The sequence below is a fragment of the Carcharhinus amblyrhynchos genome, chromosome 8 (assembly GCF_965287045.1).
Source record: "Carcharhinus amblyrhynchos chromosome 8, sCarAmb.v2.hapA, whole genome shotgun sequence".
NCBI classification, from domain to species: domain Eukaryota; kingdom Metazoa; phylum Chordata; class Chondrichthyes; order Carcharhiniformes; family Carcharhinidae; genus Carcharhinus; species Carcharhinus amblyrhynchos.
Genome location: NC_137331.1, coordinates 14,925,482 through 14,944,346, shown reverse-complemented (window position 1 = coordinate 14,944,346; position 18,865 = coordinate 14,925,482). Strand labels below are relative to the sequence as shown.

At 43.6% G+C, this 18,865-nt stretch overlaps 1 protein-coding gene across 1 annotated transcript in view; it reads left to right on the top strand.

Moving 5' to 3' along the window:
* The window catches only part of pde1ca (phosphodiesterase 1C, calmodulin-dependent a), a 427,725-nt gene that overhangs the window by 221,145 nt on the left and 187,715 nt on the right, over window positions 1-18,865 (top strand). The window contains exons 6-9 of the mRNA XM_080194829.1: window positions 317-433; window positions 6,069-6,209; window positions 14,054-14,154; window positions 17,032-17,160. Of these exons, the coding sequence (XP_080050955.1) occupies window positions 317-433; window positions 6,069-6,209; window positions 14,054-14,154; window positions 17,032-17,160 (488 nt within the window). The remainder of the gene's footprint in view (window positions 1-316; window positions 434-6,068; window positions 6,210-14,053; window positions 14,155-17,031; window positions 17,161-18,865) is intronic.

Below are 18,865 nucleotides of genomic sequence, written 5' to 3'. Positions count from 1 at the left end.
ATTAGCAATTGTATAACCACATTTAAAACAAAAGGAGAAGAAATATTAAATAAGGTAACCCAATGGAAGGAGAATAAAACCCCTTGTTGAGTTGGGTTACTTTCATGTATTTTAAAGAAATCTAAGGAAGAAAGAGCATGAACATCATTACATCTATTGAGTGAGATCATGTATGCCTGGAAACTAACAAACAATCAGAACATCAGTGATGGGAAAGATGATGGGATCTTGACAAAAGGGAGAAAAATAAAATGTGTAACTGTACAATGATAGGCAATCAGTTTCATGAAGTGTCTTCTTGTCCTTTGTTTTGCAGAATGTAGATAAATGCACCTTCAATGTTTTTGCTCTGCATGAGGCCAGTGGAGAACATGCACTCAAATTCATTGTTTATGATCTTTTCACCAGATATGACCTCATCAGTCGTTTCAAGGTTAGTGGTTGACTTCTTAGTCTGCTTAGATATGCAATCATTTACACACCTTATAAGTCCACAGGTTTCCCATGTCTAATCCATCTCATCTACACACCTTAGATCATATACTCTCCCATTATTCAACGATTTGCATATCAGGTTGGATTCCTGCACGACTGTGCATTTACTGTGGCCACCTTGCACTTTCAGAAAGTCAGGCTATCTTTAAAAGGTGTCAGATGCTCACTGTTCCAACACCCAGTCCTGCTAATGATTAACGCTATTTGGATGCTAAGGTTAGGTCCTGTCTTGTCAGCTTGGATTGGGAATGACCCAACTTGTTGGGACTCTGAATTGGATTTGATTGGATTGAATTGGAATAAAGTATATATAAAAAAAGTTTGGCTAAGATCAAGTGTAGTATCGACATGCTGCACTTGGTTGAAGTCATTAGGTTACATTTCAGCTTCATTTGAAGCAGTTTTTTCAAGCGGCATCTTGGCCTTTTGGCTAAGATGCAAATAAGATCGAGCCTTGGAGGAGGAGCTACACCTACTCCAATCAGCTTGGATCATGTAGATCAAGCCCAAGACAGGAGGTGGGAGCCCGGTCTTCTCAGCTTGGATCGGGAATGTCCCAACTTGTTGGGACTCTGAATTGACTTGAATTTGACTTGATTGCATTGGAATAAAGTAAACAAAAAAAAAGTAGGAAGCTCGAAGTTGTCACACAGTCAGCATTGTGGTTGACTGCAAGTTAATCATGCATTGTAAATCCTGCACCGATTTTCAAGGGCTATCAAAGATCAACAAATAATTGTTGATAATATTAGATCAACAAATAATTGTTGATAATATTTGATAGATTTCCACAAATTTGTAATGTGATCTGTATTTAGAACAATTACTCCCTTTTGTTTCTATATCAGGCACTTCTTAATTGTTTGTGTTAATTGCCTCTTCCTATTAATCATCATTACTTATAAATTACTGCTCTAATATACTATTAATTCAAGCACATCAGGAGGGAAAATGCTTTGAAGAAACCAGGCTACCTTACAATTAAGAATTTTAATTACAAGATTGCTTTGGTGTAATGCTATTGGTTGCGATTTATTGGCTGCATTGTGCCTGGCGCATATCGCACCAATCTATGATAATTGGTGCGGACCTAAAAATGAGTGGCACGATCTTACCACCTTGTAAAAGTCAGATTCACACCCAGTGCCAAATGGTTTGCCAGCTTCCTAGCCCCTTTTTACTGGTGTGAACCACTTCATGTCCCAAATGGGTGCAAAGTCCATTAGAGTGAATTTGAATGCATTTCAGTATCAATAGTGAGGTTGGCACAATATTGTCCACTCTCCCAGAATCTCCCCACCTCACTGGCGTGATGTCGCACTGGCACAAATCACTACTGCTCTAGGGCGGCACGGTGGCACAGTGGTTAGCACTGCTGTCTCACAGCGCCAGGGGCCTGAGTTCAGTTCCCGGCTACGGTCACTGTCTGTGTGGAATCTGCATTTTCCCCTCCGTGTTTGTGTGGATTTCCTCTGGATGCTCCAGTTTCCTCCCACAATCTGAAAGATGTGCTAGTTAGGTGCATTTGCCATGCTAAATTCTCCCTCAGCATACCCTAACAGGCACCAGAGTATGGCAAATAGGGAATTTTCACAGTAACTTCATTGCAGTGTAATGTAAGTCTATTGTGACACAAATAAACAATAAAAAATAAAAGTGTGGCTCAGGTGCAGCAGTTGTGAAGGAGGGCGAGGAGTTGAGTACCGTGTGGGTGGCATAGTTGCACAATGGTTAGCACTGCTGCTATACAGCACCAGCACCCCAGGTTCAATTTTGAACTCTCTGTGTGGAATTTGCATGTTCCCCTCTTGTCTCCGTGGGTTTCCTCCCACAGTCCAAAAGCAATCGGATTAGGCCGATTGGCCAAGCTAAGTTTACCCTTTGTGTCAGTGGGTCTAGCATGGTAAATACGTGGGGTTACGGGAATAGAGCCTAGGTGGGATTGTGGTCAGTGCAGATTCAATGGGCCAAATAGCCTCCCCTTCCACCGATCACCAGCCCCCTAGGATACAAGTGGAGGCCTCAGCCACAGCGATGGTACAGAATGGGGTAGGGTGGGAGGGCCTGCATGGGTGCAGGTTTGGGGGGACTCCTGCTGGTAGGGGGCATCCTCAGGTCAGGAGTCAACATTGGCCAGTGGCTTGTGTTGCATGCATTCCCCCTGGATGAATTGCTAATGAAGTTAACCATCAATCCCACTGATGTTGCCACGGTACACTGCCATCTGTGTGCTGGGTAGGCTCTGTGGCTGACTGTAGACATTCCGTCCCAGGCCCAAGTAACAGAAACAAGCAGTAGCTCTATCAGCTCTTGCTCCAGTCAAAGGGGCACTCCGGGTGTTAACATAGCTTCGCACACGGCATGGACTCTGCTTTCGATGGGAACCCATCTCGTGCTAGTTACGAGGATGCTTCCCCACTGCCTGTCTAAACTGCAAGCCATTCCTGAAAGCCACTGCACCGGACATACAGATGGGTGGGTTCATGTCTTAAATGGTGGAGTTCTCAATGGGGACCCCTGTCACAGATACCTGTGTGCTCCCGATATAGCGATGATGCAGCAGCGGTTGGCAGCCAGTGTGGTGTTGGGTACCAGTGTCCAGACTCGTGGGGCATAGCTTGCTAGTTGGGAGTGAGGAGCCTGGAATGGATAACTTTACTGACTCGCTCAGTATCTCTCTCAGATCCCCTTCTCTCTCCACCCTCACACGATAGGTACCATGGATTTCACAACTGAGCTGGCCCTGATATTTACCACTGTGGAGGAGGTGAAGACAGAGGAGGGAGAGGTACAGCCTGGCCAGGCCAGCCCAGGCCAGAGACCGCAGCAGGAGGATGGGGTCATTGGCTGAGGACAGGAGGCGGGTGCCCATTGGCCCAAGGGGAGTGCTGGACACATCAGAGATGGGGACCCTGACGCTCAAGGACTTGCATGTCCTTTAAAGGGCTGTTGAATGCGGTGTGCTGCCGCAGACTGTGTCTTGGCAAGGAGACAGTGCCATTTCCTCATGGGAGGAGGACACCCACTCCCAGCAGCAGTGAAGGCCATGGTGGCCCTCAATTTCTACATCACTAGGTCCTTCTAGGTTGCCAGCAGAGACATCTATTGCATCACCCATCCGCCATACACAAACGTGTCCATGAGATGATGGATGCCCTGCACGCCCTGGCAGATGATTGCATCAATTTTGACATGGGTCAGGCCCAACAGGAATTTCGGGCTGTAGGCTTCACCGGGATGCCCTCGTGCAGGGGTTATCGAAGCATGCACGTCACTCTGCAAGCCCAGGGGTTCCATTCTCTTAACATGCAGGTGGCCTGTGAGCACCAGCTTAATATTAGGCATGTGTGTGCACAGCAACCAGAGAGTATGCACAACTCTTGGAGGACCATCCCAGGCTGCAGGGATGGCTGAGTATTGGCTGGTTATGCCAGTGCAGAGGCCAGCGACTGATGCAGAGACCCATTATAACAAGGTCCACACTGATGAGGTATGTCATCAAGCAGTACATTGGACCACTGAAGATGCGGTTCTAAAGCCTGGACTTGTCTGGTGAGGCCCTGAGGCTCTCCCCCGTCACAGTCTGCTAGGCACTCCACAATCTGGAGCAACAGCAGGAAGACATCCTGGAGGAGGAGGAGCGGACCCAGGAAGATGTGGAGGACGAAGTTGAACAGGAGCTGGGGGATGGCAGGGGCCTGGCAAGGCAACAAAGGAACCCGTCCACCACAAGGTTCGCTGAGTGTAGGGTAAGGTGTACGCGTACCTGCCACCGCAGCCCGCCCCCACCTGCACATTCCAGCCCCGATAACATCTTGATGAATCTCCTCTGCACCTTCTCTGCTGCAATCACAGCCTTCCTATAGTGTGGTGACTAGAACTGCACACACAACTCTAGCTGTGGCCTAACAAGCATTTTGTATAGCTCCATTATAACCTCCCTGCTCTTATATTCTGTGCCTTGGCTAATAAAAGCACGTATACAATCTGCCTTCTTTACCACCTTATTTACTTTCAGGGACCAATGGACATACACTCTGATCCTCTGTACTTCCTATAGTCCTACTGTTTATTGTATACTCCCTTGCCTTGTTAGAGCTCCTGAGAAGTACTTCCTCACATTTTTCAGGGTTAAATTCCATTTGCCACTGATCTACCTGTCTGATTTTGCCCTGCTGTTTCATCCTTTAAAGCTTTCCTCCTTGCTATTTATCATACCACCAATTTTTGTGTCACCTGCAAATGATCATACCTCCTACTTCCACATCTGGATCATTATTATACACAACAAGCAGCAAGGGATCCAGCGCTGACTCCTACGTACACCAATGGACACAGGCTTCCAGTGACAAAAACAACCTTGGAATATCATCATCTGCCTCCTGCTTCTTATAGCGGGCTAGGATACATCTCATTATGGATTTACTCCCTTGTAATCCTGCTAAATCTGCTAACGCCTTCTCTCTCCCAAGACTAGTTTGCTCAATTATATCCCGTCCCTGATTTTATACCTACATCATCCTTCAACATCGTGAGGCAGCACAGTGACTCAAACCTGGCAGCACCAGGACCCAGGTTTGAGTCACTGTTTGTGTGAAGTTTGTACATTTTCCCCATGTCTGCGTGGGTTTCCTCCGGATGCTTCAGTTTCCTCCCACAGTCCAAAGATGTGCAGGTTAGATGGGTCGGCCATACTAAATTCTTCATCAATGTACCCGAACGGAGTGTGGCAATGAGGGGTTTTCACAGTAACTGCACTGCAAAGTGAATGTAAGCCTACTTGTGACCAATAAATTAATTTTCTCCATAGTGAACACAGATGCATAAAACTCATTTAATACTTTACCTATGTCTTTTGGCTCCACACACACTTTGCCACTTTGATGTCCAGTGGTCCCTACTGTTTCCCTCATTATCTTCTTGCCCTTAATATACTTATAATGCACCTTGGGATTTTTCTTTATTTTGCCTGCCTGTGTTTTTTTTTGTACACCTCTTCACCCTCCTAGATTCTTTTCTAAGCACCACCCTGAACTTTCTGTTTTCTTCTAGGGACTCCTTTTTTTCCCTTATCCAACCGTGTATATCCCTTGACATCCAGGGTTCTCTGGATTTATTAATCCCATCCTTTACCTTTCCTGGAGCATGTTGGTCCTGTATTACTACAAATGTAGACCAGTCTTTTTGTCTGTCAAATTTGTATACAACAAATAAATGGAGAAGAATTTTGTTTAGAAATGTCAATTTACTTTTTTTAATGCTGAGGTTTTTTTCACCCATCTGCAGGCAGCATTGTGAGCATTGAGCAGAATGTGTGGGAGATGCTGTATCCACAATCTTGCGCCACTCTTGAATTTTCATAATTTAAAAAAATTAAGTGAGCATTTCTGAAAAAGTCAGCATTTATTTTCTATTTCTAATTAACCATGAGAAAGTAGTGATGAGCTGACCATTGAAATAATTTGGATTCTTGCATTCTACATTTATACATTTAACCACTGATTATTCGACTGAACATCTCAGATGTAATTACAGTGTGAATCTTATTATTTCTATTGTCTTCTTCATTTCAGATCCCTGTGTCCTCTCTTGTGTCATTCATTGATGCCCTAGAAATTGGATACACAAAGCATAAAAACCCCTATCACAATCTACTGCATGCAGCAGATGTTACACAGACCGTCCATTATTTTATCGTAAGAACTGGTCTTGTGGTAAGTATTGGAGGATATTCTTGTGTATTTGATGCACTAAAAAAAAAATCAAAGGATTGAGGGGGCTGAAGGGTGGATCAGTAAATTTGCTGATGACACCAAGATTGGTGGAGTAGAGGATGAGGTCAAGGGCTGCAAAGAGACGTTGATAGGATGCAGAGCTGGGCTGAAAAATGGCAGATGGAGTTTAACCCTGATAAGTGCGAGCTGATTCATTTTGGTAGGACAAACTTGAATGCGGATTACAGGGTCAACAGTAGGGTTCTGAGGAATGTGGAAGAACAGAGAGATCTTGGGGTTCATATCCACAGATCTCTGAAGGTTGCCAAACTCAAGTGGATAGAGCTGTGAAGAAGGCCTGTAGTTTGTTGGTGTTTATTAACAGGGGGCTTGAGTTTAAGAGCCATGGGGTCATGCTGCAATTGTACAGGACCTTGGTGAGGCCACATTTGGAATATTGTGTGCAGTTCTGGTCACCTCACTATAAGAAGGATGTGGAAGTATTGGAGAGAGGGCAGAGGAGATTTACCAGGATGAGTTCAATTTACCAACCTCTCATATCAGTTTGAATGAGTCAGAAGGATTGTAAATCTGAATGCTATGTGCTGTATTTCTCTATAGTGCAGCTCCTGCTAACAGCTCAGGATTGAAGAATATACCCAATGTATCAACAGAATAAATATACAAGCAGGATGCTGCCTCGTTTGGAGGGTAGGTCTTATGAGGAAAGGTTGAGGGAGCTGGGGCTTTTCTCTTTAGAGCGGAGGAGGATGAGAGGCGACTTAATAGAGGTTTATAAGGTGATGAGGGGGATAGATAGAGTGCACGTTCAGAGACTATTTCCTCGGATGGATGTAGCTTTTACTAGGGGGCAGAACCATAAAGTTCATGGTGGGGGATATAAAGGGATGTCCGAGGTAGGTCCTTTACTCAGAGAGTGGTTAGGGTGTGGAATGCACTGCCTGCTGTGATAGTGGAGTTGGACACTTTTGGAACTTTCAAGTGGTTATTGGATAGGCACATGGAACACACCAGTTTGATAAGAAGGGGGATAGCTTGATCTTGGTTTCGGGCAAAGCTCAGCATAACATCGAGGGCCAAAGGGCCTGTACTGTGCTGTACTGTTCAACGTAAATCTACGTTCTATGTCTGTGATTTCCTATTTATTCATATGAGCAGCCTAGCAAAAAGGGTAATCTCAGAAAGTAAACCAGAAGGCCACTCTTCAGTCAATGTGCAATGCTGTCATTGCACATAATACATTAGTTTAAAATTAGTTATTTGAAAAGTGGCCCCTGCTTGTATATTTATTCTGTTGATACATTGGGTATATTCTTCAATCCTGAGCTGTTAGCAGGAGCTGCACTATAGAGAAATACAGCACATAGCATTCAGATTTACAATCCTTCTGACTCATTCAAACTGATATGAGAGGTTGGTAAATTGAACTCATAGAACATCTTAACAGAGCCATTTCTTTTGTATTTTCTTTATTCATAACTAATAGAATTCAAATACCGTTTGCTCCTTGCAATTTGTTCCTTACACGTCCAATGTATTTAGGAATTGTTCAGTAGATGGCAGAACAATGGAGAAAAAAACCAGAGGGCATGGGTTAAGGTTGAAAGGAGAAAAGTTTAAAGGGAATATTGGGGGGGGCTTCTTCACGCAGAGAGTAGTGGCAGTGTGGAATGAGCTGCCGGATTAAGTGGTAAATGCATTAACATTTAAGAAAAACTTGGATGGGTTCATGGATGAGAGGGGGTGTGAAGGGATATGGTTCAAGTGCAGGTCAGTGGGACTAGGCAAAAAATGGTTCGGCACAGACAAGAAGGGCCAAAAGGCCTGTTTCTGAGCTGTAATTTTCTATGGTTCTATGGTAACACTTAGGAATATTGACAGGCAGAGCGATGTAGGCGTACGTGTCCACTGATCACTGAAAGTGGCAACGCAAGTGGGTAAGGTAGTCAAAACGGCATGTTTGCCTTCATCGGTTGGGGCATTGAGTACAAAGATTCGCAGGTCATGCTGCAGCTGTACAGAACCTTAGTTAGGCTTCATTTAGAATATTTTGTACAATTCTAGTCACTGCACTACGAGAAGGATGTGGATGCTTTGGACAGAGTACAGAAGAGATTTACCAGGATGTTGCCTGGTCTGGAGGGTAGTAGTTATGAGGAGAGGTTGGATAAACTCGGTTTGTTCTCACTGGAATGACAGAGGTTGAGGGTGACCTGATAGACTTCTACAAGATTATGAGTGGCATGAACAGAGTGGACAGTCAGATACTCTTCTTTAGGTAGAAAAATTAAGTACTAGGGAACGTAGGTTTAAGGTGCATGGGGAAAAATTTAGAGATATATGTGAGGCAAGTTTTTCACATGGGGTAGTGAATGTTTGGAGGTCGTGGGAGCAGGTACAATAGTGGCATTTAAGGGACAACTAGGTAAATACATGAATAGAATGGGCATAGAAGAATATGGACTCTAAATGCATACGGTTTTAGTTTAGGTAGGCATCATAATTGCTGCAGGATTGGAGGGCCGAAGGGCCTGTTCCTGTGTTCCACTGTTCCTTGTTTTTGCTCTTTGTTAGATGAGTCAGTAAAACCATTCTGAAGTTACACGTGTCCACGCTTCTCAGTATTTGATGTTATTTATGGTGCAATGGCCACATTTTCTCTATTTGACTGATTTTGCAAGAAGGTAGACATGTACAAGCAGTAGTGTACTGGCTTATTAGTTAGTGCAACTTGCTCAAAAGCAGAAAATTAAAAGAAAAATAAAAAGCATATTTTGTTGTTTAGGGGCTCACTGAAGGCTAAACATGAAAAACCTGTTAGGACAGCTTGGGAAAAAGGGCATATGAAACAGCAGAGTACAATACTTCAAACTACATCTGGAGAAAATTCTAAGGGCGCAATTTTACAACCTCGTCTGCCCATCGTTTGGTGGGGCAAGGTGGCAAGATTGCGTGCAAAACGAAGTTTCACAAATGTGCCCAGATTCATGCTGGTTCCCATCTTATGACCGCTTTTTATGACCATGACACTTATATTCCTGATGATGATGGCCAAACCAAACACTTCTCAGCATGAGAATGTGCATTTGCCTCTGAAAGTGTTCTTTGGTAGGAAATGCGATTGCAAAGTTGAGCAGCTGTGCTGAAGACTTGATGCATTTTTGCCTTAGATCTTAGGGGAGGCAAGACTGAAAGGGTTTCCATCTGTAGATGTTCTGACAGCAGCAAAGATAAGAATATGCCAAGGAGTGTCAGTACCACAGTACAACCCTTTTTGATTCCATGCAGGTCTCACCAAAGCTAACCTCGCCTCTCGTGTTATCATGGAAAGAGGGGATCACATTGAGTAGCTTTGGCAGACAGCTAATTTCCTCCCGTAGCTTAAATAGCTACTCTGCTCATGTGGTCAAATGCCTTGGTGAAGGCAATTATATAGTCATCTCACTTATTGAGGGCAGAACTTACAGCTGACAGACAGTGAAGATAATATTCATTGTAGATCTTCCAATACTGAAGCTAGGCTGTGATTTTGGGATTGATTGTTTCAGCCAAGATCTTAAGCCTTACAAGGGCAACACAGGTAGATACGTTTACAGTAAGAAGTCTCACAACAATTGAAATCCGACAGGTTTATTTGGTGCTAGCTTTCGGAGTCTCAGGCTGCTTCATCAGGTGAGTGAGGACTTGTGTTCACAAACAGATCATATATAGACACAAATTCAGTTTACAAGATAATGGTTGGAATGCGAGTCTTTACAAGTAATCAAGTCTTAAAGGTGCAGACAATGTGAGTGGAGAGAGCGCCAAGCACAGGTTAAAGAGGTATGTATTGTCTCCAGCCAAGACAGTTAGTGAGATTCTGCAAGCCCAGGCAAGTCGTGGGGGTTACAGATAGTGTGACATGAACCCAAGATCCCGGTTGAGGCCGTCCTCATGTGTGTGGAACTTGGCTATCAGTTTTTGCTCAGCGATTCTGCGTTATGTGTCATGAAGGTTGCCTTGGAGAATGCTTACCCAGAGATCAGAGGCTGAATGCCCAATATGTTTACCACAGTGTTCAGCGGGGATATGCATTGAAAGTTGTTGCAATCACTGTAGCTGTCTGTTATAACCAAGCACATTGATATTAAATCTCTCTTCAATTCTGTATTCTCCAAGGAGAATTCATCTATCCTCATAGCTAAAATCCTTCCCCCCCAAAACCATTCAGATAAAGCTCCTCTGCACTCTCTCAAGGAACCGTATGCATATCCTTTCTGAAGTATGGTAACCACAACTGGATGTAGTACTCGAATTGTGGCCTAATTAGAGCTTTATAAAGATTCAACATAACTTTCCCGCCTTTGTACTCAATAATTTTATTTATGAAACTCACAATCCCAAATGCTAATTATTCTCTCAATTTATCCCCACCTTGAAAGATCGATGGAGATTAACTTCCAGGCCCTCTGTTCCTGGACTCCATAGAACTGTACGTTTAAGTCTATATTGCTTCTCCCTGTTCCTGAGACCAAAATCCATTCCCTCACACTTTGCTGTGTTAAGTTCAATCTGCACTTGCCTACCCATTCTACTATTGCAGGTGATTCAAATCATCTTCATTATATACCACTCCTCATTGGTATTATTGGCAAATTTTGAAAGTTTACTCTGGCAGACTTTTTGGTGTGCGTAAATGATTTGGAATGCAGTGACCCTTGAGGTCTACCATCTGCATTGTCTGCCATCCTCTAATCTGAAAAATAACCATTTACCAAGACAAACTGATTTCTGTCCTTAAGCCATTTTGTGATTGAAGGTGTCACTGATTGTCCTATTCCATGAACCCACACTTTAATTAAACAGCCTTTTATCAAAGCCTTCTGTTACTAACCCTGTTGATGTTCAATGTGAGGGCATCCCAAATCCCAGCACGGAAACTTGGAAAGAAAAATGACAGGGACGGGCCCTTTGGTCCACCAAGTTTGTGCTGACGCAGTTAGTTCTTAATAGTTTATTAAGTTGGAAGAAATGTGAGAAAAGACATGAAACTCGTTAAGGAAAATGTTCTGCCTTGTGTAAATCCTTCAAAAACAAAACATTCATTAAACTTTAAGAACACACAAGTAAAGAACAGCATCGACAATGAACTATAATAATTGTTACCCAGACGGTGTACCCCCCATCTAAATCCTTGTGTGTATTTTCCTAAATTCAGTACACTTTCCCCAAAACATCATCCCAATGGTTTTAACACTATGAGCCAAATCCAGCAAATAATTATCACATAAGACCTGCAGTTTTCTTTTGGGAACACTTCAAGTTTAGCGTAGAAGTTCACAAGACAGCTACTTTCAGCATAACAGCTTGACCCTCCCTGAGAGAAGAAGAAACTATATTTGCAAACCGTGTGTGGTTATGATCCAAGCCCACGAGATTGCTAGACTCCATTTAGAGATAATTATAATGAATAATCCACTTAACATGGGGGGGTGATTCTCCAGGCCCACTAGCACTGATCGCAATTCGCGATGGCCTAGAGAATCAGGAGTCAGCGGGAAGTGGGTTTTGAGCCAAGCGCAAAAGCTAGCATGATCCTCCCAGGCTATGCTGCCGGCACCAATCAGGTTCCTGGCCAGAGTGGGCAGGGAGCCTAATAATATGCAGATACATCTATTTAAATGTCATTAGCAGGTTTGCAGCCTGAGTCAAATGGCCCTCGCTATTCACCTACCTCCCCCGTGGAATCTGCATCGGGTAGGCTTTAGTATAGGTCCTCACAAATGAGAACCTGGCCTGTTGAACCCCGAAGGTTGAGGAAGCACCACCAACCTCTTGGCAATGAGGCATCGTCCCTCCCCACACCGCGCAGGTATGAGACTTATCCGAGCTGACCACCCCCCAACTCGGCGTCCCTCAGAACCCCTAACCTGAGATAACAAGAAGTATTGTTACTGTGAGAGTTGTACATTTTTGGAATTCTCTACCAAGAGGGCCATGGAAACACACTCATATGTTTAAAGCAGAGATTTCTAAACTCCAATGACATAAAGGCATCTGGGAAAAGTGTGGGGGAAAAAAAGCATTGAAGTGGGTGATCAGCAATGGCTGGATTGCATACAGAGTAGACTCAATGGGCTCAATAGTCTTCCTGTCTATATCTTCACATTCTTTCAAAGGGCGTCTACATGTTCTCTCCCCTTTTCTTAAATGAAACAAGAGTGCAGAGGGACAAGGTTTGAAAGAGTGTGAAGTAAGCAGGGAGGGACAATAATTAAAAGAAGGCAGCACACAGCAAAAAAAAAGGTTTGCGCAACCTTGTGGTTAACAGTGAGGTTGAGTGTCTTGGGCTACGAGAAGATATCGATGGCATGGTCATATGGACAGGTAAGTGACAGGTGGAAGTTAACCCTGAAAAGTGTGAGGTGATACCCTTTGGTAGGAGTGATTTGACAAGGAAGCACTCTATGAATGGCATAACACTAGGAAGTTCTATGGAGCAAAGAGACCTTGGTGTATTTGTCCACAGATCTCTGAAAGCGGCGGAAGGGCATGTTGACAGGGTAGCGATAAAAGACATATGGGACATTTGCCTTGATAAATCGAGGCATAGATTACAAAAGCAGGGAAGTAACATTGGAGTTATGTAGAACTTTGGTGAGGCCACAGCTAGAGACAGTACTGTGTGCAGTTCAGGTCACTAAATTATTAGAAGGGTTTGATTGCACTGGAGTGGGTGCAAAGAAGATTCACCAGGATAATGCCTGGGGAGGAACACTTAAGTTATGAAAAGAGGTTGGGTAGGGCTTAAAGAAATGAAGAGAGAGCAAAGGGATGAGATTTAAGAGTGTGAAGAGAGGGCAGAGTGATGAGTTTTAAGAGTGAAGAGAGAGCAGAGGGATCAGGTTTAAAAGTGTGTGAAGGAAGAGCAGTAGGATGAGTTTTAAGGGTGAAGAGATAGCAGAGGGACGAAGTTGAAAAATGTCTTAAGAGAGAACAGAGGAATGAGCTTTATGAGTGAAGAGAGAGCAGAGGGACCAGGTTTAAAAGCGTGTGAAGAGACAGCAGAGGGATGAGATTGAGTGAAGGGATAACAGGGATGAAGTTTAACAGTGAAGACAGAGCAGAGAGATGGGGTTTAAAAGAGTGTGAAGAAAGAAGTGAGACAAGATTTAAGAGTATGAAGTGTGAGCAGAGGGATGAGGTTTAACATTGAAGGGAGCAGTGGGACGAGGTTTAAGAGTGTGAATGGAGAGCAGAGGGATAAGGTTTAAGAATAAAGAGAGAGTAGATGGAAGAGATTTAAGAGTGAAGAGAGAGCAGCTTGATGAGGTTCAAGAGTGAAGAGAGAGCAGCTTGACAAGGTTTGAGAGTGAAGAGAGAGCAGAGAAACGAGGTTTAAGAGCGTGTGAACGGAGAGCAGAGGGATGAGGTTTCAGATAGTGTGAAGAGAGAGCAGAGGGACGAGGTTTAAGAGCGTGTGAACAGAGAGCAGAGCGATGAGGTTTCAGATAGTGTGAAGAGAGAGCAGAGGGACGAGGTTTAAAAGAGTGTGAAGTAATGCTGGAGGGACAGGATTTTAAAAAGGGGTGTATTCAAATAGTTTTTTTCTTACTGTGACATTGTAAGAATCCATCTCTTCCAATGATAAACATATTTAAACTCCAGTTGCCCAGGTTGTAACATGTGTCCCTAATAGTGTTGTTAGTACTGCAGGAGGGCAGCATTATTAAAGTACAGTATGTATTGTTGGTTCATGTTTTGAATCAGTAGATGAACATTCCGATTGGATTCATTCAAGATCAGCTTATTTTTTTCTATTTTCTATCTGATTTGTTTTGTAGCATTGGATGACAGAACTGGAAATTTTCGCCATAATATTTGCAGCTGCTATTCATGACTTTGAGCACACAGGGATGACAAATAATTTTCACATTCAGACCAGGTAACATCTAGATTAATGATTTACTCTATTCTATAGAAAAATTGTTTATTTTGCAAATCTCCTATTCAAAGAATAAAGAACAGTACAACACAGGAATAAGCCCTTCGGCCCTCCAAGCCTGTGCCGATCATTATGTCTGCCTAAACTAAAATGATCTGCCCTTATGGAGTCCATATCCTTCCATTCCCATCCTGTTCATGTATTCAGTTAGTTGCCCCTTAAGTGCTGCTATTCTACCTGCTGCCACCATCTCACTGGGCAGAGTGTTCCAGACTGTGAAGAAAAACTCGCCTTGGCTTGCACATCTCCTCTAAACATTTCCCCATGCACCTTAAACCTTTGTCTCCTTACAGTTGACTTAGGAAAGGGCATCCGACTATCCACTCTGTCCATGCCACTCAATCTTGTCAACCTCTATCAGGTCACCCCTCAACCTCTGTCATTCCAGTGAGAACCAACCAAGTTTATCCAACCTCTTGTCATAGCTAATACCCTCCAGACTTTGCAATATCTTGGTAAACCTCTTCTGTACCCTGTCCAAAGCATCCACATCCTTTTGGTAGAGTGGCGATCAGAATTGTACACAGTATCCTAAATGAGGCCTAACTAAGGTTCTGTACAGCTGCAGCATGACCTGCAATAATAATATTCAATTAATATTAAGAAGTTTCTTCACAATCCTTACAGTTATTTTATATCTCGTAATGACTGAAGTCTGCACCAACATACAATTTACACCCTCTTTAGTTTTTTGAAGTTTTGTTTTATTATTGTCGCAAGTAGGCTTACATTAACACTGCAATGAAGTTACTGTGAACATCCCCTCATCGCCACGCTCTGGCGCCTATTCAGGTACACTGAGGGAAAATTTAGCATGGTCAATACACCTAACCAGCATGTCCTTCGGAATGTGGGGGGAAACCAGAGCACCTGGAGGAAACTCACGCAAACACAGGAAGAACATGTAGACTCCACACTGACAGTGACCCAAGCCGGGAATCGAACCTAGATCCCAGGTGCTGTGAGGCAGCAGTGCTAACTATCGCACTATAACACATCCTCCCACCTGGCTCTGTACTGCAATTGTGGCTTTGATTTAACTCTTATTGCTGCAGCTGGGGAAGGACATATCATTAATCTTTGCTTTTAATCATAGAGTAGATTCTCTACGATGCAGATGAGGCTATTCGGCCCATTGAGTCCACACTAACTCTCAGAGGAATATCTTAAATGGACCATCTTCCCTGCCTTATTCTCCTAACCCCACCCAGTTACCATGGCTAACCCATCTAATCTACACATCTTGGCACAGTAAGGGGCAATTTAGCATGGCCAATCCACCTAATCTTTCTATCTTTGGACTATGGAAGGAAACTGGAGCACCCAAAGTAAACTCATCCAGGCACAGGAAGAATGTGCAAACACCACACAGTCACCCAAAGCTGGAATCGAACCTAGGTCCCTGGCGCTGTGAGGCATCAGTGCTAACCGCTGTGCCACCTCTAAAATATAGACAAATTAATTTTCACAGTGAAATTTGATTTGAAGCAATAAATATATGTTCCTTTTTATCAAGAAAGAAGGTAGCAGATTGTCAGCCAGAATTACCAATGACCAGCCAGTGTGACGAATGAATAATACCATTGATTGATTGGTTATTGGTAATACTGACCAATCTCGCCCTCTCTTAGATCTCTTTATAGCCTATTTTGGGAACAATTAATCTTACAAGTGACCAAACAATTGTTATTGGTGACTGGTCAATATTTTCAATAATCTGACCTATTGCAGAAGTAGCCCTATCTCTTCTCCAAAGTAGGCCAATGTGATTACTTGATATGCTGGCCAGTAAACACAAGTTTACTGCCTTCTTTTCACTACTGGCTGATCATTGGACTCTGCCTTGGTGATCATTTAACCAGTTCAATTATTAACTTGTCTACCTTGAGAGGCTAGCTATGAACACTAACTTCCTCTGGTCTTAGTTATAGAATCATAGAACCCTACAGTGCAGAAAGAGGCCCTTTGGCCCATCGAGTCTGCACCGAACACAATCCCACCCCAGGCCCTATCCCCACATCCCTACATTTATACCCACTAATCCCTCTAACCTACGCATCCTTGGACACTAAGGGACAATTTCATAGCATGGCCAATCAACCTAACCCGCACATCTTTGGACTGTGGGAGGAAACCAGAGCACCCGGAGGAAACCCATGCAGACACGAGGAGAATGTGCAAACTCCACATAGACAGTGACCTGTGCCGGGACCCGAGTTCTAAGAGACCACATAGAAACAGCATAATTATAAGCCCAATAATTTGTAGGCCAGGGTACTCTCTTTCTGCAGCATTTTTGGAGTTGCTACAATTGTGCACAGCAATTATCCCTACTATAATAATATTAATATCATAATCCCATCATCCATCAGAGAGTTGGTGCAGACTCAATGGGCCAAATGGCCTTTTTTGCACTGTAAGCCTTCTATGATTCTTCTATGATAAGCAAAGAGCTTGGCATATCGTATTTGGCACAGTAAGCTGTATAAAATGTATTAAGTATTAATATTTGAATGGAAAACAATTACCTCAACTTGCGTTGCATGGTGCCACATAAATTGCTTTTGTCTCTTTCTATGTAACATAGAAAAAATGTAAATAAGTCAGTTAACATTTTATAGAAGTGTTTGTGACATTAAACAATCTCTGTAATGTTTAACAATCTGGTTGGAAATTCAATGAAAAATGAATAAAATTGCTAACTTTGGGGTTCAAAATCTGAGAATTCAATTATTTTTGACTGCGTTAAAATGTTGAGTAGCTGTGCCACCTCTTCAATGGTGTTGACTAATACGCATTTTTATCTTTAATTGAAAGGTCTGATGCAGCTCTTTTGTACAATGACAGAGCAGTACAGGAGAATCATCATGTCAGTGCAACTTATCGTTTACTACAAGATGACGAGGAAGTGAACATCCTGTTCAATCTGTCCAAGGATGACTGGAGGTATTGAACATAACTGTACTAACTCGAAGCTGTTTACTTTAGGATCAGTCCCAAGCTATTTTGTTGAAACATTTGGCAGTGCAAAGACAGCCTGGCCTAGTCTCCCCACACCCCCGCTTCTGGCACATCTGGGGCAAATAGAGGTGGAAAAGATCTCCCTGCTAGTTTCCTGTGGCTTATCTAGTTGGGGAAAGCTAAGTCTGCCATATGTGAATGGGTACACATGTGGGTACACTTGCTTGCCATTTCACACTATTCAAGCTGTAGGAATTACACCTCAGTCAGAAGGATGTCAAAGCTTGGGACCCATTAGAAATCATAGAATCCCTACAGTACAGAAAGAGGCCATTTGGCCCATCGAGTCTGCACCGACCACAATCCCATCCAGGCCCTACCCCCATATCCCTTCATATTATACCCACTAATCCCTCTAACCTAAGCATCCTATTACACTAAGGGGCAATTTTAGCACGGCCAATCAACCTAACCCACACATCTTTGGACTGTGGGAGGAAACCAGAGCACCCGGGGGAAACCCATGCAGACACAAGGAGAATGTGCAAACTCCACACAGACAGTGACCTGAGCCGGGAATCGAACCCAGGTCCCTGGAGCTGTGAAGCAGCAGTGCTAACCACTGTGCTACTGTGCCGAGTCATATAGTCCCAAAGGCACAGGAAGCTTTCAGTCTGACCTCAGGGAAGGCCAAATTATTTGAATTATTAGTTTTGTTAAAGGAGAATCTTGTCTTACTGACTTAATCTGATTTTTTGAAGAAGTAATAGAACATAGAACACTACAGCACAAACAGGCCCTTCAGCCCACAAGTTGCGCCAATCACATCTATACCTACCAAGCCCTAGAACTATCTGTAACTTCCAATGCCATTAGATCCCATATACTCATCCAGAAGTCTTTTAAAAGACCCCAGTGAGTTCGCCTCTACCACCACCGATGGCAGCCGATTCCACTCACTCACCACCCTCTGAGTGGAAAACTTTCCCCGAACATCTCCTCTGTACTTGCTTCCCAGCACCTTAAACCTGTGTCCTCTCGTATTGACCATTTCAGCCCTGGGAAATAGCCTCAGAGAATCCACCCTATCTATTCCTTTCAACATTTTATAAACCTCTATCAGGTCGCCTCTCAACCTTTGCCTCTCCAGGGAGAAGAGACCTAGCTCCCTCAACCTATCCTCATAAGGCATGCCTCCCAATCCAGGCAACATCCTTGTAAATCTCCTCTGCACCCTCTCAATAGCTTCCACATCCTTCCTATAGTGAGGTGACCAGAACTGCGCACAGTACTCCAAGTGGGGTCTGACAAGTGTCCTATAAAGTTGCAGCATTACCTCCCGACTCCTAAACTCAATCCCTCGATTAATGAAGGCCAGTACACCATACGCCTTCTTGACCACATCCCCCACTTGCGAGGCCAATTTAAGAGTCCTGTGGACCCCGACCCCAAGATCCTTCTGCTCTTCAACCCAGCAAAGACTCCTACCCTTGATATTGTACTCTTGCATTCTATTGGTCCTGCCAAAATGGACCACTACACATTTATCTGTGTTGAAGTCCATCTGCCACTTCTCCGCCCAGTCTTGCATCCTATCTATGTCCTGCTGCAACTTCTGACATCCCTCCAGACCATCCACAACACCACCAACCTTCGTATTGTCGGCGAACTTACTAACCCATCCCTCCAC